This window comes from Pyxicephalus adspersus, chromosome 6 (genome assembly GCF_032062135.1).
Source record: "Pyxicephalus adspersus chromosome 6, UCB_Pads_2.0, whole genome shotgun sequence".
Taxonomy (NCBI): domain Eukaryota; kingdom Metazoa; phylum Chordata; class Amphibia; order Anura; family Pyxicephalidae; genus Pyxicephalus; species Pyxicephalus adspersus.
Window position 1 is genome coordinate 12,800,209 of NC_092863.1, and position 23,426 is coordinate 12,823,634.

At 36.8% G+C, this 23,426-nt stretch overlaps 1 protein-coding gene across 1 annotated transcript; it reads left to right on the top strand.

The window, feature by feature from the left end:
• Positions 1-6,902: 6,902 nt before the first annotated feature.
• Positions 6,903-22,967, top strand: TLK2 (tousled like kinase 2). Its single transcript, XM_072413668.1, has 18 exons — positions 6,903-7,010; positions 9,632-9,703; positions 10,714-10,783; positions 11,595-11,638; positions 11,828-11,929; positions 12,631-12,726; positions 13,613-13,705; positions 13,960-14,168; positions 14,413-14,598; positions 14,927-14,993; positions 15,080-15,177; positions 15,662-15,743; positions 16,327-16,418; positions 16,915-17,004; positions 17,482-17,745; positions 18,233-18,344; positions 19,145-19,252; positions 19,367-22,967. Exons 1-18 carry the CDS (start codon positions 6,930-6,932, stop codon positions 19,538-19,540), a joined length of 2,040 nt encoding a protein of 679 aa, XP_072269769.1. The 5' UTR covers positions 6,903-6,929; the 3' UTR covers positions 19,541-22,967.
• The last annotated feature ends 459 nt before the right edge of the window (positions 22,968-23,426 follow it).

The window sequence follows — 23,426 nt, forward strand, 5'->3', positions numbered from 1 at the left end:
TTAGTTCTACTTTGTATAGTTTAGCTTAAAAACCCTTCTGCACATAAACCTTCTCAAAGGCTGGGTCTACATGGATGGTTTTAAAGGGAAATCCTGAAGATGCTTTAGCTGTCATCAGGGTTTCCTATTTCTCAGCCAATCACAGAGCACTAGCGGTGAATGGGGAGCCTTGTCCACATTTAACTCCTAGTGCCCGGGGATCCCTCACTGTCAGGAGGAGTTCCATGGCTGTGCTCATGTTATGAATGCAGCCATGGGCATCATCCTGTCATTGTGTGATAACCTGTAAAAAAAAAAATAAAAAATAAAAAAAAAAAGTTTAGTTACACAAACACATTTAATAAAATAATTTAACATTAAAGCCGTGTCCTATTTTTACACATAATGTAACCCTTTCAGGGAATGAGTAAGGGTTTTTATGTACCTCTATAATAATTCCCCAGGGTGGGGTGGTGGAGATCTGGGAGTCTCCTTCTTAAAGGGGGCTTCCAGATTCCAAAGTCCTGCTAAAAATGTTTATAAAAGCCCCCATTGTTTTCAGTGAAAGCTTTAAAAAAAAGCTTAAAAGCGCTTGTAAAAGCCTCTATTGAGTTCAGTGGTTTTTGGGACATTTTCACACGTTTACCTTGCATTTTAATTTTTTAAATGTTGCAAGCAATGCTTTAAAAGCCTCAGGTTGAACGCTGGGGAACAGTCCGTGTAGACTAAGCCTAAATGTGGATTTTATGGCTCTGTGCTGTATTTTGCAGTTCTTTTTGTAGGTCCCTATAGCACACAGTGGTAACATAGGAGATTGAAAGCTGCATGGAGACCATGTGTCACTCAGAAGTTGGGATGCAACACTTTGGACATTGTCAGTGTATTTAAGAAAGAAAACCAAACCTGGCAATGGTTTGATATCCAGTGGAAACAAAATGTTATCCAGTCTATTTTAAAGGTAATTTTACATGGGTACCTTCAAATTGTAAGTCCAATTGTGGTAATCCTGCCTTATGAGCGCTGTATTTCTTTTCGCTCATCATACAGAGCTCTATGATACCTTCCAGCCATGCCTGAGGCTACTTACACAATGTCAGCAAGGAGAATAATGGCTTTATCTGGATGTGAATGTTCATGTTTTGTCTGGATATACTCTATTCTTTTATGATAACCTGCAATAGGAATGCACATAAAGATAAATTTTGGCATATGTATGTGGTGGCCCCTGTATTGTAACCCAACTCATCAGTAACTACCCAGAAACACTCGGGTGGTTACTGAAAAGTGCCGGCTGGTGAGTCTGGGTAAAAAGGGTTTGGGGAGAACATTGATACCTGTCAAGCAAATCTGGAAAGTCAGAGTTAACTGTATACTTGGTTCTGGATGAGTGACTTGACCATGGTTATTAACATAACTGCCAGGCAGCTATGATTTTCTCAGTCTGTTTGATGTGTTCTCTTTTTTTGATATCTCTACTCCACTTAGAGATTTTTGGAGGGGGAAATGCAGAAATATATTCCCAAGAGTGCGCACACAATTCTACGTTCACTATAGAACAAAATAAAAAACGCGTTTTTTTATCCACGTATTATATGTACAGATGACTCATTGATTAAGGATATAATAGCTATAGTTGAGTTTACCTATAAAGAGAACCTTTTTTAGTATAAAAATATGGGTGTTGTCCTTGCTGAAGGTGCAGATGTGTTGACTGTTCGGTGAGTCACTGAGCTGGGGCTTAGCATGAATCCATAGAAGTGTCCGGACACCTTGCATCCTTGCTTTGACTTGGTATTCATAGGAATAGCCCTGGAGCTTTCTCCTTTAAAATCAAACTTGTAGTCACAATTTCTATAATTCTACTCTTACATTTTTATTTTTATACTACCCAATGTTGCTATTGGGAATTCTGTTAGTCATCCTCAACTCAAAGTAAAGATGAGGCAACCAAGGACCTCTTTCTACCTAAATAAAGTGTTTTGGTTTGAAATCTTTCTGTAAAATTGTACTTCTCAATGTTCTCCTTGCTGGTGAAATAAAATGCTGCAGCTGGGAATATAGTGCAAGGATCTTCTTGCTTTTGCTTCATTCAGTCTGTGAACCAGTGCTTCCTTAACATATCCTGCTTCATTATTCCCCACTTCCCTACCAGTAAACAGGGGGACAGAATGCTAAAAAAAAGGGGAAACGACCTAAGGGGCAACAATCAGCTTCATGGAGATGACTGATGTAATACTGGTTACTAGCCCTTTTCCCGCCAGTTATCTTTTTTTCTAGAACAGCTTTCAGTTTGTTTTGCAGTTTACATACGGTATTGTTGGTGGGTATCGATTGTTTGGAAAACGGAAGAAGAGAGATAAGTTTAGATTTTTACTTTAGTACTTGTTATGGCGGAGAGCCAGTAGGGTGGAAGACAATTTTTTCCAAATCCTCAGTTGACATGCTTTATTATCATGACGCCTTTTTGTACAAAGAAAATAAAATGCAATGTCTTTATTGGTGGTAGTTTCTCAGATTTGATTTGGTAATAAGTATAGCAAGCAAAAAAATGGGTATAGTCTTCTTTGATATTCACAATTAGGTTTTAAGCTGTGAGCTTTCTCATGGCAGTCATTTTCTTCAGCTTTGATTGTTACTGGTTCTAAATGTCTTGTCCTTCTTTGACCTTGACAAGATATAGTAACCTGGCCTTGTTTCCTTTTTTACAGACACATTTTCCTTGGCTTGTGTGTGTTCTCCAAAGAGAAAGCACTAATTTTTTTATGGGTCTGTAAAAATAACGTAAGCTTTTTCTAGATGCCATCAGTACAATGGTTTTTCCATTGAAAAGGTAGAAAATGCAGTTATAGCTTTTGTGTTTCTCTGTGTGCAGGTTTCCCTTAAATTGCAGTAAAATTTTATTATAGCTGTGCAATTCTAGAACTGGTTTATCTCTGGATTGAAGCTAAGAAAATAGCACCTCCTGGGGTTTAGATCTGAGTCCCCAACAGCACTCCCTGGTTCTCCTGCTGACCTCTAGGCCAGGGGTCAGTAACTTTTTCTATCAAAAGAGCCATTTTGCCTCCTCTCCCACTAAAGAAAAATAGTCTGGAGCCGCAAAACATAACACAGTTTATAAACTTTTAAAAGTTTTAATATTTTTTAAATTTTACCTGTTACCCAGATTAAAAAGTCCAACCGGCTTTAGTTTGCCCATGTCTGAACTAGATGCTGGAAAACTAAATTGCGTGATTCGAGAAATTTTTTTACTTGGACTGAACTTTTACTATTTAAAATTTCTTTTTTACTTTTTTCTTCTTTTAGAAGGTAACAGTAGAGGTATTAGATGAACATTTTACCATGTAAGCTTATGGCCAGTTCATAACGATTCCTCCATAAAGACGCTAGATAAATGTCATTCAAAGTGAAAGACTTCCTTCCCCTAATAATTCAGTGTTCTCCCCAGCCCTCTTTAGCTGGGCACACCACCTGGCACTTTTCAATGACCACCTGGCTGTTTTTGGGTGGTTACTGAGTCACAATATAGGGGCTGCCACCCACCTTCATTTTCTTCCCACCCATCTTAAAAAAAACTTTCGGGGTTGAACTTAATTAAAAATAAAATGGGCAACAAAGTAAAAAGTCCATCCACAATCCTCACGTGCTACACGTTATCCAGCTTGATAGATTTAATTGAGCAGATATAATTTTTAAGTTCTGTATAGATGTGCAAAGAATAACCCGTATATAAATAAATATTTTCACAACTGCGATACAGATGTCTTCTGAAAACAAGCATATCATTGCTGTAGATGTGTCGGATTGTAATTGTATGTAACTTAAAACCTTGAACTTCCTACTACTGAAGGAAGCACACCAGCCATCAAACAATACTGATACACATAACCTGAAGCAGTTATAATTTGATCTATGTTTGAACAACAATTGTGTTTATATTAAAGGCAATAAAACCAAGATCAGGTGGCAGATTGTACATGCAGCTCGGAGTGTCCACGCAAGTTTGTTTGATTGGTGATAAAACACACAAACCATGAATCCCGTTTGTCTGAATTCATTGTAGGAGTTGATTCTGGTAGGACAAACTTTCGTACATATATTCAGACTAAAGCTAAATGACATGAAAGATATGATGCACTAATAAAGAATACGACTTGCAGATGTTCTAAATTTGCAGACCAAAAATCTGCACTAATAAAACAAATGGCAGAATATTATTGAAGATTTTGAATAGATATCGGCTGCTTCATTAGATATTTTCAATGTGTGATTGCAATGAATGGATAATTTTCAATTGCAATAGATATTTGGTTTTGTTGTTTTGATCTGTTAACTGTGTGCTTCATGCTAGAAATCCCTCTCTGCACTATGGATCTTTGGTGTGTGAAAGATTCTACTATAAACAGAACTCTGGTTCCTTATTGAAGCTAATCAATTCACTGTTTTATTAAATAATCCCTTTGATATTTGCAGGTACCAATTTGATTTAGTGTCTGCACTTGCAGACATGGACAATATCTGAACATAACTCTGTGCTATATATATATATATATATATATCTATATATATATATATCTTTCTACAAGTTATCTGCACTGGTAGTGCCTGAAAAGGGTGGTCATTGATCCTGTCTTGTTGTGAGGGGATGCAGGAAATCAGATCTTTCTTTAAGATAAATCCTCTTGGCCTCTCCATCTTTTGGCAGCAGCTGTTTTGAAGTTATGTGGCAAGTGAGGTAAAATGGAGTCTGCTCCTGGAGAAAGACAGACAGCATTTAATAAATAGAGAGAGGGAGGTCAGAGTGTAATGCTTATGAAACACTTTCCTAATAGGGAATGCAGAGGCCTGTGCATATGAATTACATGAAACGTGTGTTTTTACATGTGGTTTCCTCTTCTGAAAAAGGCTCTTTGTCCGCGTTGATTTACTGTTGAGGCAGGAGAAAAGGTCAGCCATTCGGGGCCTTCATGTTCGAGGCGTGCTTTATATTTTTTTGTAGGTAGTTATAACTGTGTTTGTCGGAATATCTAAATTATGGGCTTTGTAGCAAAAATATTTGTATATTCGACTTCGGGTCAGGTAGGTGGAATATTTTTGAAGACTGTTGATACCATTATCATTTCAATTCATATTCAAAGCAGTTCTGCAGAATAGATGATGGAGAGTGAAAGTTTGAATTCAGCTGCTAAGGGGTAATAGTGTGAGAGTTTTTATTAAATAGGCCTGGATAAAGAAAGTTGGCGGTATGTTTTCGTTATGTTTACGTCGCCTTTAAGTTATTTGTCTATTCTTTACCAGATCAGTAAAAAATCTTTTGGACAGATGTTCAGTCTATTAATCTTAGTTATATACAAGAGAAGTATTAATTTGTTTCCCAGTAGCCTGCATCTCCTACATCTCTGTTTTAGTATTGCTGCCTTCATCCGTTCGACTCAGGAGTCCTTCGCCATGCTCTGAGGTTCTTTTCTCTCCATGAGATTTGGGAAGTACTACATTAAAGTGTAGGGGATCTGGGTCAGGTTTTGTGAAGTCATTGCTGCTGACTCCTGACAACGCTTTCCCCCTACTCATGGGATCAGCAATCATCCAGGCACATGTCCAGTACAAGAAATATAAAGATAATACATGGAGAATACTAATATATATCCCTTAGCTCTCTGCTTGTTTGTTATTTTGTTACAGCTTCAGGACAGCACTTGGCATTTAACATTTGACCATGCTAACTTTTACTTCAAGGAGGTGATGCATGACAAGACCCTGTTGTATAACACCCATATTGTTGTAGTATTGTCCTAAAAATACCACCACAAATATCCTTGCTAAAGAGTCTTGAATTAGTCATGTAGAAGATCTAATGGTTAAGAAATAGCCTTTTGTTTCTGACATTTACATACAGATGGGGTAGAGTATTCAGGAACAATGAGACATGAACCATGGACTGTAATGCAGTGTTGGCTTATCCTGTGCTGTTGCGTACCAATGTAATTTATTGAGTTATATATTCTGTCCTCTGGGAATTTCTCCCTTCCTGTCTCTTAAAACCTAAAGCCAATGAGCAATGGGCACAAGTATGTTTAACTTTGCATGGACTTAAATGCCTTTGCAAACCCAGGTATTACCTTGTAAGTGGTGACAACATTCTAATGCTGCACATGTCCTGAGCTAAACTGGGAGGGAACAACTAAAGGTTGCCTGCTGAAAACTCTAGCAGGGGGTAGATACCTTTCTAAAGAAATGCCTGGTCTTTAAAAAAATACTCCTTGCACACAATGGATAACTATCCAGATTTGGAAGAAATAAAAGTACATCAGTACTCGATTGTACACATGTCTCTTAGGATTTTAGACAATACTTGTTTTCCAATAAATTAGTTGGAGTTGTGCTTTAATGGGGGGTCAATCCAGGAATAGCTACAGTTGCTTTGACTTGTCTGACCTGGATTTTATTATGTCTGCTGTCAGTGCACTTGTGAATGCTGTAACTTAATAGCATATTTTGTGATTATCGCTAAATATATCTTCAGAGTCTTGCATATTTTAGCTGACATTCTCTTGTGATCAGGTACAAGCTAATCTTGCAGCCTTAGTCTGAATGAATATTTAGTTGTGTTTATTTGGAGTGGAGGTAAGCTCATAGTTTGTATTGAAGGATATTTGTTGTAGGGGTGATAATGGCTTCTTTGGATGTCTTGACTCTGGCTTAGGGTGATACAGTCCGTAGTCCGCCACCTGGGGAATGGAGGAAAGGTTCTTATTCCTGTGTAAGATCACATGGGGGTCTTACACATCACCTTCAGGCTAAAGGGGTGCCTTGGATTTAGGCTGAGGACTAATTTTTTCCTTTATTTTTGATTTGTGGATACTGGCAATGTAGTGTTACAGACACAAACTGAAGATCTGTCTTATATAGCTTTGATAATATCTACTGTCCCACTTTTTTGTTTTCTAGGGGAAATGATGGAAGAATTGCACAGCCTGGACCCTCGGCGCCAGGAATTGTTGGAAGCACGTTTTACAGGAGCTGGGGTTTCAAAGGTAAGCTTGATGGTTTATAAAAATAAACTTAATTTTGCTGTTTGAAAGCTTACATCGGCACCTTTAGTACAGGCAGGGAGCATGGAAGCTCCAACTACTGGGAGGACAAACTAATGCATTTAAACAGACATACTATGAACCCTAAATGGTGGTGTGGGGTTGATGGCCTACATATTTTTAATTTTTTTTTTATATCATATAGTATATACCATACTATAGTACTACATGGTATTTGCCCCTGGGTTGCTTTAAATCCAAAATGCTGTCAATATAATGAAAAGTACAGCTAGAGTACTCCAGGTTTCCAAAAACTTTTAAGTGCTGCATCATTGCTCTATGGTGTTCAGTCTTTAAAGTCACAACTCTGACCTTAATCTCCTTTCTCCAGCATATGAGGTTTGCTCATCATGGTAATGAATCAGTAGTGAGATCTAAAAGCCTTTATTTACATTGCACAGCACCCTTGATTTCAGGCCTTCCAGGTACTCATGACATGGTATATCTAAATGCCCTTTTTCCATGCATACAGACAGATTTTTAAGTTGTGACAATGAACAAAACACAAATTTTCCCATGAGACTAAGTCATGTACAAAATAATCCTCGCATGGCAGGTCTATTTGGAGCGGTATTGATAAATGGTTAGTTTTGCTTTAATACAAAGTCTATCCTTGTAAATGGGCAATAACATGAAATATGAATACCTATAGAATGTCTTTTGATTAGCAAAAACAACTAGATTTGTTTGCCTAGGTTTACTGTTATGGAGTGACCATTATAAGGCTTTTCTATAAGCAAATGATGATTTAGCTGTACATAGCTGGCTGGCCTTTTATGTACCTTCTATGTATATTGCCTAAAAGTGCTTTTTATTAATGCTTTTTACTCTTTGGCATGCCAGTTACTGTTGATTTTTGGCATGCCAGTTCTTAAACCAATGTTAGATGTTACCTAGTGCAAAAAATTCAAGCAGTGTTGCCACTTAAATAAAAAAGCTAAATAATCCTATATGTACACAGAAGTGCAGTGTCTGATGTTTGTGTACCTTTGCTTTGTAGCATATCCTGTATTGCCAAACGTTTTTAGGTCATGAGTCTTAAAAGCACTTGTGGGTTGTATCGGTCTAAGGAATTGCTAGTTTTCAAATTGATCTTGCATTGGTGGACATTGTTCTTATCATACTACCATTTTTTTCTGATACTTTCTATTATTTTTTAATAAACCAATCTGTGTTTTTTGAACTTTGTTTACCTTTGAGAAATAAGAGTGTCTTGTCCGTGCAGTAGTGTTATGTCACTGTTTGGCTGTATCGTGAATCCTTTATATCGTGTGTCCTTTATCAGCAGACGTTGATTGCCTACAGGTTCACCATGGGAGGGATGAAAGCAGCACATGTCATATTCAACCAGTTGGTTTTTAATAGCATTACACCAAATTGAGCATTTAGCAAGCCTGGAAGAAGAGCATGTCACAGGAACTAGCTTCCCACTGACAATTCTGTGTCAGTGAAAACAGCTTCAATCTGTCGTTTTGGATAATTGCATTCATTGATTACACCTCTGTGACCTCAGTCTTAAAGAACTACTATCTAATTAATTAAGGATATGACTTTGAAATCCGAGGCTGGTAAAATCCCTGAAAAGAAGTAATGAGCGCTTTTCTTATTGAAAGCTGCTAATAGGCAAGCCATTGTTTGACACCCTTGCTTATTAGGCTGTGCCAGGCTAGCCTAGTGCTAATGCCGAGTGACAGTTCCTGCTCGAGCAGAGCGGTGAAGCTTCTCATTTGGGTGGTGCAGTTGGATTGTCTTCTACATTTGAAAGTTAGGTACATACAAGAAAGAACTTGCACACCTACTTGTCATTTACTAAACATGTGAGTTTAGTAAATGACATTTACATAAACTAGTGAATGATTCTATAAAAATATGGAAATCACCTTTAACTTTGTTTATATTCCTCTAAGCTTTTGCCTACCAAGTTTATCCTGTTTTTTTAAAAGATTCCACTGACATGGGATTATTGTAGGATGGTGAAAGCACAAGATAGCAACCAGCTTACTGTATAATTTTCAAGAAAACTTTTAGAAATCGAGGTTCCCATATATCTAAAGCTTTGAGGTTTGGAGATCTTAGGAGAAATAATGGGCTGTCCATTCTTCTGAAAATGCTAGCTGTCTGGCATTTTGTAAATCTAAATTAGAAAAAAGTTCTTACCCTCATGCTTGTTCCAGGTTAGTGATATGGTAAGCATGCCAGCTTAGCAGCCAGCGTCTTTAAAAACCACACTTTGTCCATGGCAGCCTTCATGTTTTTTTAATTGGAGGTTTTGTTAAAGCATACGCATAGCATCTTCTTTCCCCACTTCCCAAAATAAATAGGTAAACTGTTTATTTTTAGAAGAAAATTAGTGTGTCTATCCATGCCAAATTTATATTTTTAAACTAGTTTATAATATTACATTTGTTTGAGCCGTTTATCCTCCTAGTAATATCCTAAATGAAACATAACTTGATACTAGTGATGCTCAATAAAAGAATATTTTCTTTATAAAGGAGAATGAGATGGAAAAAATTGTTTAAAAGTCTTATTTTTACTTTTTTTTTTTTTTTTTTTTTTTTTTTGGACAATTGAACAGCGAATCTTCTAACCAAAGTCTATGTAGTCTGGGATCTCTGAGCGACAAAGAACTAGAGGTAAGAAGCCCATTGCATTGTGGTTTGTTTATTCTGTCCATGCCTTGACGGTTTGCACATGGAGTTTTCTGAATGTAATAATATAACCGATTGTCTATGATGAAATATAATTACCTTTAGTATGGTAATAAATACTGTGTGAATCCCGATTATGTGTTGCTGCTTGTTCTGGTATTTGTAGAGAAAGCTGTTTTCTGTTTCTGAGCTCTGGTGATTTTGTCTAGTAGGTTACAGATGATGGGGAATACTATAGGATATCTAAAGAAAAACGCGTAATATTTTGCAGCTTGTCGTGTGTTAGTTTTCTTTGTACACGGTTAAAATAAAAGGACACCAAAATAAATCCTTATTTTTCTCTTTCACAAAATGTATTTGGGTTTAAAGTAGTGAGTTATCAAACAAAATCAATACTTTCTGCAACTTCCAAAAAAAGCCTCCCAATGTTATGCATAATGAATATTTTATAGTAGTTAAAATTGGTAGATGAACCTAGTAACAATCATGGTTAACATATAGATGCAATGAAATAATGAAAGTTGTCACCCTAGCTCTGGAAGTATTCCAGTATTTCACCAGGTGAAAAAAAGGAAACACATGCAGTCACTACATCTAAAGAGTGATGAGCTTCAGTATAATAAATGTTTTTGGATTTAGATATGCTTTAAGATTACTATTGTGTTGTATATGATAGTGTTTCTCTAACCTTCCCAGTCACTCCCTATCTGTTGTGTCAACAGATTTGTCAGTTTTATTTTTGTTTTTTGTTTTTTTGTTTTTATGTCCGATTTATCAAACCACCCCTAAAGTCCCTTGATGAAGGGGAAAATCCAACTAGTAGCACCCCTAGAAATTCTCCTGAATTAGAAGTAGCCCTGTTACTGCATACTAGAACTGTTCATTCTCATTCATCCCACAATTGTGTGTGCCTATCACTTGGGGGAAGAATTTTCCTTTGAATTGTAGGACAGATGTGCATATTTCTGTCATTCTAAAAGATCTTTCTTTAGCAGACCCCAGAGAAAAAACAGAATGATCAGAGGAATCGCAAGAGAAAAGCAGAACCATATGAAACAAGTCAAGGTATGCTGTACCTGGTGGTGTTGGATTCGATCAGGTTTTTTTCTGTCATTCTGTGTGTTAGTTTAGGGTGTCTCTGTAATTAAAAGTCAGATTCTAGCAAATAGAATTCTTCCAGTTCTACTTTGTGGCTCTGGGATGTAATGTTAGAAAATCCAGATTACCTCAAAGTAAACCGATGTTGGGAGATGTAAAAAGATGTAACAAAGAACCAAATATGTTGGGTTTACCCATCTTACACCAGTCACTTGGATACTAACAATGCTTTGTTTCCTGTGAAACTTTGGCCTACGCATCTTTACTGGATTTCCTACTTTCTGCTACATTTTCACTGCATGTACGTTGTGATGGGAAGCCTTTTTGCATTTGCCTTTTCCGAATGGGTAAAGGGCCAGGGCTGTATATTTACCCACATTAAACGTCTAATGAATTTTCAGACATGTAATGCTTGGCTGCTATAGTGAAAAACTGTGGATGGGTTGTGACATTTCATACATACCTTAGTGTCGGCCAGAGCGCAGTGTGGGTGTCCCAGTTTGGAAGGTCAGATCCTTTAGGCTGCATTCACGCCTCTGCATTTTTCATGTGCTATCTTTCAGGCACGCCTTACACATACATTACCCTCATAGCAATGGAAAATGCATTTCACTAAAAACAATGCAAGAAGTTAAGATTTAAATATACTAAACTGAAACGTAGACGTGTCCTTATTTCAATCAGTAATAAAGGGTTTCTAATGATTTAGTTACTTTTGTATCTTTTTTTAAAGTCTTTTTTTTTTTTTTTTTTTTTTTTTTTTTTTTTTTTTTTTTAGGGAAGAACACTCCTAGAGGACATAAAATTAGTGATTATTTTGAGGTAAGTTTTGTAACGCTGGTCCCGGTCAGGGCTTGTCGCCTTCCCTGGAATTTGGAAGCCCTGCAAAATGTTTACTATATACATACATACATGTTAAGGACTAAATATTTATGTATTAGGTATTTTATACGTGGCAATATACTTTCATAAAAGGTAACTTGATAACGTATATTTTGTATTTTAATGCAGTTTGCTGGGGGAAGTGGCCCGGGGACAAGTCCTGGCAGAAGCGTTCCACCGGTTGCCAGATCCTCACCACAACATTCCTTATCAAACCCATTACCCCTAACGGTAAATCTTTCATTAATCCGCCCCCAGATATTTTCTGACCTATATTTTCTGGTGGGGTTACTCATTATGAAACTATATTTGAAATTTCTCACATTTTTAACACATAAGACTATTCAATTTTTTCTGTAAAGTTCAGCACCCATAGTCAGAGTTTTAGGTAAATTTTGTGTAGCCTGGATAATACACATCTGTTTAGAATATAAAAGAGTAGAAGCAGTAGGGAATCCTGACAATGGGTGAACTTTAAAATAAAGTGTAGTCTCTTTTATTGTAGTAACATTTTTGCTTGCGTTTCTCAAACTAAAAGATAATTTAGACACATAAAATGTATTTGTCATATATTAGTTTTGGTAGCATTGCTATGGGAAATATCTCTTGTGTTGCTCTAGAAGAATTGTGAGCCAATGTAGGTCGGTTTTAGTAAAGCAAGGCATCCCAAGCTGAATAGGCTTCTTTTGTCCCTATTAACGATAACAGAAAAAATGCACTATAGAAATTTAGCCTGAGTTAAACATAGGAACCGATTAGATAACTTTGCAGTCTGAAGGAAAATGTTAGTTATGGCAAGGTGTGCGGATTTGTCAGCTAGTCAGGTCCTTTTTAGATGTGGGAATACTGTAAAAAAACAGATTTTTTTGATTAAGTACTTATCTTCATCCAATATTCCTAATTCTTTCTTTAACATGTGTTTTTATTTGCAGAGTCAGCAAAGCAGCCCTCCTTCCTCTACTCCATTAAACCTAGATCATTCCTCTATCCCTATCAAACAGATTTCCGTCCAGCACAGACAAACACAGGTTAAAAAAATCCCTCTTATTTTTTTTTTCTGTTCCAAAACAGTTGAGACCTGCAGATTAAAATGATGGCAAAGATGTCTGTGAAAAAGTTTCTATTGTGCGTTTGATAGAAACCTTAGTAATCTAATGAACAATATACAGCATTTCATAAAACCACAATTATGAGAGTTTAGCCACCTGCATAAGTTTGCATTTGATGTGTTTTGTCTAATTAAACACGTATGCAATTGATTGACCATCAATTATAGAAATGCTTACTGTATGGCTATGAACCTTTTGTTTTTGTTCATTTGATTGGGAACCCTTAAAAGTATATAATTTGTTTGTGAAGTGTTGTGGTACCTGAAAGAATTATTCTTCAGGGATTAAAAAGATTTTGCTTTGCCAAGCTGGTTTATTGATTTAGTGCCCCTACTGTGTAAAATATGTGGACCTTTCCAATAAAATTACTTCAGTTCTGAAATGTTTACATTTATGTTGTGTAGGCTCATCATGATTGTAACGTTTCAGAGTAAAAAACTGCATATCCTTAACTCCCTTGTTAAAATCCCCCAGGGCATGTATTAGTGGTCTATATCCTTGACCATTTTTGAAGCAGAGCATAACCCACAACCCATGAACCATTACATTCAAAGCGTGGCTTCTGATAATAGATGCCAATGTTTTGTCCACTCCTAACCAAACACTGAACTGGTGTCACAGCTGGTCACGTGTGCAGCATCTTGGCAACTTCAGATCTAAATGCAGAATAAAATGGTGCTCTATTCATATGTTAGGAACAGCATGCATTGGGACATTAAAAAAGCACAATGGATTGGTAGCTAGTTAATGGCTTGATATGGACACTTGGTGACTTAACTTTTACAACTGTTTTTGTCTTTTTCAGTCTGACCTCACGATGGATAAAATATCCGCTCTCGAAAACAACAAAAACTCTGACCTAGAGAAAAAGGAGGGGAGGATTGATGACTTATTAAGGGTGAGTTCCAATCCTTGGGGTGAAAAGCACCAGGGAAAAAGCTAATATTTTTATTTGATACAATATTTCCATTCCATATACTTATTGGAAAATGTAATTAAAAAAATATTGTTCTTCAACTTACCCATACACCACTTTTTTTTTTTTTTTTAACCCCCAAGTTTATTTTCTCTTGTAAACATTCAAGTAATTGGTTTATTTTATTATATTGGCTTGTTTTTATTTATTGGGTTTACATTGGTTTCTATTTGTAGGTAAATTGTGACCTTCGACGGCAAATGGATGAGCAGAAGAAAATGCTCGAGAAGTACAAAGAACGGTTAAACAGATGTGTTACAATGAGCAAAAAACTGCTTATAGAGAAGGTGACTTTTCAACATTTTATTTCCTTGTCTTTTTCTCCTTGGACTTTTATGTATTGTGGAACTTCAGACACAAGAGTGCAAACAGATCTGCATCAACAGTGATTATTTAGAAATCTTGCTACTAGATACCTACAGGTTCCCAGGAAAGCCCATCTACTGGCAAACCCCCAAATTCTCCTAGCCCTGTATCCCACTTCCCTTTAGTTCTCTCTGCAGAATCAAAATACTTTTTTACACACTACTCAAATGATGTAAAAAAATCAATTAAAAAGGATTTTGGACTCAAGTCACATGTCTCCATACAGAGAAATACTACACTGATGTAGCAATTTGAATGCACAGTGCCTGGTTTATAGCGTATTTTTCTCCCCCTAGGCAACAAGAACGAATAAACTCCCAAAGGGAGGATATTGAGCGGCAACGAAAGCTGCTAGCTAAACGGAAGCCCCCAGCAATGGGACAAACGCCTCCAGCAAACAATGAGCAAAAGCAGCGTAAAAATAAGACCAATGGTGCAGAGAATGAAGCGTAAGTATGGCGGCGCCAATGTGAAGATGGGTTCTGTCGCTAAAGTTACTTATGTCTTTTTCCTGATAGCCAAAGTTTAAAAATAGATATAAAATCTCTTAGTAACCAAATGTGTTTGTTACCCTTTCTGTCTTTTGTATTCTAAAACATCAGTTGATAGTGGGTAAAGTGACAGATTCCTTTTTAAGATAAAATAATTTTGTTCCTAGTAAAGGTTTGCAGACTTCTTGTAATGTCAAACAGATAGTCCCAGATATCAGCTGCTATAGATTAATAATTGGCTTTTTGTTTTTTTTTTGTTTTTTTTTTTTTAAATCTTTCATTTTAGGTTAACCTTAGCTGAATATCACGAACAGGAGGAGATATTCAAACTGCGATTAGGTCACCTCAAAAAAGTAAGCATCCAAGCTGCCATATCCTTCCCAATAGTGATCTTCATTTTTATGGTAGCTCGGTTAAATTCATGCTCTTTGTTTTGCAGGAAGAAGCTGAGATACAAGCGGAACTAGAACGGCTCGAAAGGGTTAGAAATTTGCACATTAGGGAGTTAAAAAGAATACACAATGAAGATAATTCACAGTAAGTGCATCAGATTTTTAAAATTCTTACACAAATGTTTAAACTATTCATAGAGAAACACTTAGTTCTGGCGGTTTGTTTTTCTCTGTTGAATGTGTTTTGCAAAATTCCAGAATTGCTGTAATAGATGTAGTTTAAATCCTACAAGTTCAGGGTTGAATAATTGGTTTCCGGAATGTATGAAATAGTGGCAAGGTGGCAAGCTGTCTTTACTTTTGCTGTAAAAGGTATGGTTTGAAAGTGTTGCTGCCCACTAATGAGAAAGGATTATAGTACCACCTGTAAAATATTGCCTGAATTTGCCAAAAAGTGGTAGGTAGATTAGCTGTTTCTACACCACTTTTCAATTACATAACATTTTTCAAAATTACAATTTGTAGTACAGCAAGGCATTTTAAGTGTTAGCTGAGCATATAACCCCAGTGAATTTTTTTTTTTTTTGAACAGCTGGCATTCTGATTTTTTTTTTTTATTATTGTTTTAGATTTAAAGACCATCCCACGTTAAATGACAGGTATCTACTGCTTCATCTGTTAGGAAGAGGGGGCTTCAGTGAAGTGTATAAGGTAGGTAATTGGATTGTCTCGAACACTTTTTATTCTGTAAAAAAAAAAAACAATTTTCCTTTGTTATGTGAATCTGCAGGGTAATAAATGGTGTTTGATAAATAAGGCTGATTTCATCACATCTTTGCATTGTAGTAACTAAAAGTATAAAATAGGTGTTTTACTGCAGCACACAGTGTGTTGGGCGTGCCTTGAAGTTCACCATGGTGCATATGTGTACGGTTTAACATTCAAGTTGTAATGCACAGTAAAAGTGTGAATAAGTCATTAAAGTTGAACTGTCCTCAAGCCAAAATTTGTGAGCAGAAACATTGTGTATATTTTTGTGTGTGTGTACACACTCTCACACACTCTCACGTACTGACTGAGATAGACATGCGCTGTTCAATGTGCAATTCTATCATGTGTCCGGATTTATTAAGTGGTGGGCTTGTCAAACAAGACAAGGACAAAGATTCTCCTACAGAAAAGCTGGGGGTTTGTTGCCACACTAAAATGGATTTGAGAATTTGTGAACTTCAACTGTAGTTCAGAAAAAAAATGCTAATTCTGCTCCACTAACTTTTCTTTCTTTTATCTTCAGGCATTTGACCTAACGGAGCAAAGATATGTAGCTGTGAAAATCCACCAGTTAAATAAAAACTGGAGGGATGAAAAGAAAGAAAACTACCACAAGTGAGTAATCGCACACTATAGTGTTACAGACTTCAAATTCGGTGAGTCTGGGTCTAAGTGTCTATTACATATTAGACCCAGCCTTACTATTCTCTCCCCTGTATTGAGAGATTGAGATCAATTCCTACTGTAGGTGGATATGCATTTGAATGTTTTAAAGACAAATGTTTGTTTTATATTGGCTTATGTTGTCCCTCAAATAGGTTAGGCTAGAACCAAGGCCTGCTGAATTGGCTATTAAATATTTACAATTGTGTAAAGAAATCCATTTTATCAAGTCCTTTTTATAAATGTGCTTTTAGTCATATTTAGCAGAGGCTGTTTTGACTTCCTTTATTGTAGTTCTGGGCTTTTAACAATACTATCCCCATACTAGGACTAAATGAAATGAATAACAAACTAATCACCACTAATTTAATTAACTTTTCTAATGCTTGTCTCTTTGGCTTCCGCAGCTCTCTGAATTATTGATTTTTGTTTCATTTTCATCTCCTAGACATGCCTGCAGGGAATATCGCATTCACAAGGAGCTGGATCATCCCAGGATAGTCAAACTTTATGACTATTTTTCTCTGGATACAGACTCGTAAGTAAATTTATGTGCACGGAAGTTGTATGGCAAATTTTTACTAGACATTTGTTTTAGTCTGTATTTTACAAATCCTTTTTGAAATGACAATCACAATGCTATGATATACAGACAGATGAATTTTCAGCAAATTTGGATTGCACAGCAGTGTTCTCCCCAGAAATTTTTTTCAGCCGGGTGGTAGGAAGCTGTAGCCGGGTGGTAAAAAAGGGGGTGTGGCAAAACACGGCAAATTTAGTGCTCCCAGTTGTTTATGCCATGGGTATCCAGTAACCTCCTATTGTTTCAGTGTTCTACCTTCTTCCGTGTGTGTGTGTGTATATATATATATATATATATATATATATATATATATATATATCATAAAATTTTAGCGGGGGTAGTCTAATATCCATTGAAACTAAGATTTTAGATAAAGTAATCTAAGATTTTCTCTCCCATTACTTACTGAACTTGTGCTGTCTTTTGATTTACTAATGGGCACCTAACCTTATGGCAGTCTTTTGTACTATTTTTGAGAAATATTTATTTTGTTTCTAGACGAGTAAAGGAATTCATTTGTTTTATTGTGCAAATCTCCAATTTACTTTCATTGCTAGGTAATATCCTTTTGGTTAATGGTACTGCCTGCGGAGAGATAAAAATCACAGATTTTGGACTCTCTAAAATAATGGATGATGACAGCTATAACTCAGTAGATGGCATGGAGCTCACATCACAAGGGGCCGGAACCTACTGGTAAGTGATGAACACAAAGTGCAGGTTTAGTTTTGGAACGTTAAGTAAAAAGAGTTGGCTTTCTCTTTTACTGTTAGTGTGGGATACTAATTTGAAGTTGGTATGCCCTAAGTACAATTTTATTCATAGTCTTAAGTGACCCTCCTGCCTTGGGTCCATGTGCCACATCAAGCTGTGGTCTGGGGGCCAGTGAGTTAGAGCATTCATCAGGAAGTTTCATGTCAAGTGGCACCTCCTAGACAAGTATTTTCACAACCTAGAGCGACTTAAATTCTCATGTCATTATGCTCATCTGTTTAAAATAAGTTGTAGAATGTGCCAATGGCATGGATTAGTACTGTGGACATTTGAGAAGAACATTTACTAAATGTATTTGACAGTGTTACTCTTAAAAATGGCTGTTAAGGCTGTAAACCATAAATAGTCTATTGTATTTACTTTTAAACAATAATAATGCCCTGTATATGAAACTTTGTTTTTTTTCCAGGTACCTGCCTCCTGAATGTTTTGTGGTTGGTAAAGAGCCCCCGAAGATTTCAAACAAGGTTGATGTTTGGTCTGTAGGAGTCATTTTCTACCAGTGTCTGTATGGGCGGAAGGTAATGTTGGCTTTCATCTGATACTTAGGCGGTTGTCTGTGTGTTAGTTTAGTCATATGAAATGGAAGAGTCTGTTTTTAGTCAGCTAAGGATCAAGAAGTAAAACAAAAAAATGTAACACTATTGGTTTGAGTAATAACATTTATTAGTACAGTTTAACCCCCCAAGCGTTCTAATTCTGTCTGTATTACCACGCAAAAAGTTACATTTTTTTGCTTGGAATTTTGTTTTACATTGTAGGCCTATAATTCTTAGGCATAACTCACCGAAATATGTCCAATATTTATTAAATTTAATAAACTTTAAATAAAAAAACACATCTTTTAAAATAAAAAATAGTGAAGCATGTAACTGTACAGTAGCATGTATAATATAATAAATATATATATTTTTTTATATAAAGATTTCTTTGTATTGGATTCAAGACAGCTATTTTGTATTATGGAACAATTGCAGAAAAACTATCCTGTGTTTATGATCATGTTGGTGCTACTGCTAGAAACTGCGGCTTACGTGAAAGTAGGAGGTTATCATGGGCTGGTCTACAGTATAAAAACATTCCTATTACCCCCAAAAATCTAAGAAAATTATTTATTAAAGGGAAGTTTTGGGGTTTCCATGATTTTTTGACTTGGCAAGAATGGTCACAAAGTCAGAGGGGTCAATTTTTCATAGAAAAAAATCGAATGGTATTTGAGTTGCAATCTATTTTAAAACTTGTGAAAAAAACTTAATTGCCTTTTGTTTAATTCAGTGATATTGGATAATCTAAAATGTGTTTGATGGAATTTATTTTGTAGCCATTTGGTCACAACCAGTCTCAGCAGGACATCTTACAAGAAAATACCATCCTGAAGGCAACAGAGGTCCAGTTTCCTCCAAAGCCAGTTGTAACCCCAGAAGCAAAGGTATTTATGACTTTACACCTTCATTTGTTTTTTGAAATTTTGTAATAAACCCAAGAGACACTCTTCTTTAAATAGCTTTCTTCCTCATTATTTATGTCCTTTTTCTTTTAACAGGCTTTTATCCGTCGTTGCCTTGCCTATAGGAAGGAGGATCGGATAGATGTCCACCAGCTAGCATCTGACCCCTACCTACTGCCGCACATCCGTAAATCAGTTTCCACCAATAGTCCAGCCACTGCTGCAGTAGCATCAACCTCTGCTTCCTCCAACAACAGCTTGTCAAACTGAGAAAGCACGACTGATTAAGCATGAGATTTGATTCTCTGCTGCATTACACATTGTGTTAATGTCAGCAATGGAGTTACATGGCTCCCTTGGAATACGTTTCTTCCTTAATGGTGGAGAGCAGCGAGTGCTCCATGGAACATTTCAATTACTGGCTTATTAGAGCCGCAAAAAAGCTGGATTTGAAATGGAGCTTTGCAACGGATCCACAACCCCAGCCAGGTGGAAGCCTGAGTCTTCGCTGGCAAGGACCTCAAAGATGACAAGGCAGTAGACTTGGATCTGCAACTTGGACAGTACATCTTTTCCTTCCCCCTTCTATGGACCTCTTATTCCTCTACACAGCTGACAACCGTTAAATGAAAATAAACTTTTTGGTAAAAAGATTTTCAGGAGCCGGATCCTAGTAGACTGAACTTGCCCCCTTATCCTCCTCCTTGTTGATATTTAAACCTGTTCTGTTTCCCCTCTCATTTAAATATTCAAGCGAGATTGCCAGAAGGGTACACAAAATTTCAGCGGCCTCACCTATTCATAATAAGAAGCCAAGAGGCCCTTCCTAGACGTGGAGCTATTTTGTTACCATTTAAAGTAGATCCATCACCTACACAGACTGAGAAAATCTGTTTTTAGGCTAAACTGATATTCTTTGAGTTCAGTAGGAACTGGTTACGTTGCTGTCTGTCTTTTTCTAGTTCTTGAATATTGGTTTAGACCAAAAATAAGTTGCCTCAGTTTTATGTAGGCCATTGGTCCTCTTTAAAGATAATCTGGCAGGACATAGGCTTTATTAAAGTGAAATCCATATTACATAGGGACAGAGGAAAGTGTTAGCGTCGCCTTTCATCTCCACAGTACAACTTTTCCAGGCAGTTTAAAAAACAAATTGAATATAAAGGTTAAAATTATTTTTTTTGGAGTTTTGCTGTGTTTGAAATGCTAGAAATAATCACGACCTGAGAAAATAGCAGGAAGCCTTACCGTGGTTGGCATCTGGGTCGTTTCAGCAGCGAGCAACCTTGCATGCTGTAGTAACTGCTGACCTTTAGAAACCATATTCTTGGCTGACCAGTGGTTTTAGAACAGTTGAAGCAAATATAGTTCAGGCGGTTGTTCATGTTATACCACACTTTTGCAAACTGTTGTAAAGAAACGAAAAAAAAATGTAATTTCACTGTAAATCTGTTCACATTTGGTGGCAGTTGCTTTGAGCCTTTCTGAATCTTGCTGAACAATGTCTTAAGAGAAAAAAAACAAAAAACTTTGCAAATGCTGACATTCACACAATGCTGGTGTGTAACTTGCCTGCTTGCACCTCTGTACAATGCTGTGACATTGATGAGTCTATACATTCACAGACATTGTGAGTGGCGGAAACCAAAGGAGTTTTGAAAGCTCACTTTCACTTTGCGCTTTGATCATGAATGACAAAATGTTGTCGCTTAGCCAAAATAATATTAGATGCCTTAGTAACAACTATTACTAAACGTGCTGTCTGTTTGTGGGGTCACGGCAGTAGTGGCTGATCTTGCAGATTGTTGGATTCTTGGTTGTTGAGGCTTCACAGACCACGTAGAAGGTATTGCAACTCTCTGAATGTCCAATCATTCCTGTCATCCCATTTAGAATCACCGGTTTCTAAACTGCATCAACATAATCCTTGTAGATTTCCAGCTGATTAAAATGACCGTATTAGTACAGTGTGTATTTACAGCTTAATCCAGGCAGGTTTGTGGCCTTCATCAGTTATGTTCATGATGATTCTTCTGTTCTTCCTTTTAGGTGAATGGACAAAGCATAAGTTCAGGAGCCAGTTCAGATCTAGTACCAAGTAAAATGTTTGACACCTGAGTTTACAACCGAAAGTAATATTTAGGGCTCGGTGGTTGACTGGGTTGTAATCCTTATTCTTGTGAGATAAGATTCAGAACACTATAGCAGGTGAAAGGACACCAGAGAGTTCTAGTATTTGTCCATGTACTCAGAATACGTATATAAAAAAAATAGAGATCTGGGCTATTTAACCTGCTGGCTTCACCAGAAACCAAATTTTTTTGGTGGACTAAACTTTATATGATATGTCAGCTACCTTAAGCAGTAATTCAGCTTTCCTTTACACCAGAATGGAGGGAAATATATCCATGCATTGGCATGTTAAAAAGCCAGATAAAGTATCCTGTAACTTGGGCATAAAGTCTTCTTATAGTGGATCTTTATCCTTGATACAGTGAACAATGACACTGTTTCTTGCTTACTAACATGTAAATGTTAGATATCCTTGGTTTTGCATGGTTGAATGGAATAAGGTGGTTCTGGATTTAAACTCCTTTGATTACCACCAAATCCTGGAAACTGGAGCAGGCTCCAGGGAACTCTGGTTGCTAGACAGCATCATTTTGGGTATTGCTAGTTAATGGTGAAAATTTAAGCAAAATGGTGTTCAGCTGGAGTGGTCTGCTTTAGTTCTTATGGATGTGTCTGGTCACAATATAGCAATCCTTTGGTATAATGTAAGTGTTAATACTGGTGTATTACTGCCACCCCAGCAGCATATTCTTTCCTTCCATGCTGCGCTGTTCAGCTACCTGGAGTGCAAAAATACTCAGAATGTATTTGAATGTAGGAACGTGTGACAGTTACACGTAGAGACCTTAGCCCTGTGCAAGAACTGAGAAGTCAATCCAAAGCTTACACGGGCTGGTTGCCCTTTTTACTGATACAGGTGCACTAAAGAAAGGTGAGTAAATGCTGCTGGGGTGATGAAGCAGCAAGGTGATCCAATAACCACACAAGCGAAACACAAGGTCACTTTAAATAGTGGGTGCGCTTTAAAGATTTCTTGGTCCGAGCACAATGTTTTGGGTGCCCATACATGCGGTCATTGACACTTGCATTACCTGGAGAATGATATATTAGGATGTTGCACTAGTTTTTTAGCTTTCACTTACACACATGGCCCTTGTTGATGTGGTACAAACCTGCAACAGAAAAAACATGGCATGCAATTGAAATTTGTCAATTAGGGCACTGCAACATGGGGTACGACCTCCCATGTGGTCCTAAAGTGGTATCTTCTAGTTGCTGAAATTTTTAAAATATTTCTATTTCTAATGGATGGTCACGTGTGGTGACACCAGTGTTGGAAAAATGGACAAAACCCAATTCAAAGAATAACCTTCCAGTAAATGTCTAACTCCCACCCAGCCCTTCTTCCATTTTTCTTTGCCTGAGTTAGTTTCTGTTAATATGGGTTTCACTTTGCTCTAGGAATAATTATAATAAAATACTGTTTTTGTTTTTATTTTTCTTGCTCGTTTTTTTGACTTGAAGGACAAAAGTGTATTAATTCATAATGGAAAGTTTAGGAGGAAACATCCAAGAATTAAAAAAAAAAATTACTGATATTAAAATACATTTGGAAATGTTAAAATGATGCTTTATCATCTACTTTCTTCTGTTTTCAACTTTTTGCTGATGTACTTATTTTACATACGCTTCTGACATTTTTGCCTAGCGAATGTATTGTTTGAAGGTCTGAAAAGAAGAATCCTGGGAAGCCTAATTCATATCTAAATGTAAGTAGTGTTGCTGCTACCCCTCTGTAGGGCAATCATGACAGGTAGTTTACAAAATAAGAGGGAAAACCTCCTCTTCCTAGTCCTTTATAGCTCTGAATCTTTACTTCAGCTTCCCAGTGGTGCTGTGCATGTTGCATATTGTAATTTCGGATCTTATGATCTGAAATCACTACATTGGCAGAACTACCATATTCGTTCTTCCTTTCTATAGAGGACAGCCATGCCACAGCTAAATCTTCATTTATTAGGCTTTTTCAGGAGTTTTTTTGCATACTGTATGAGGACTGAGGTGGATCCCAGCAGGTAAATTG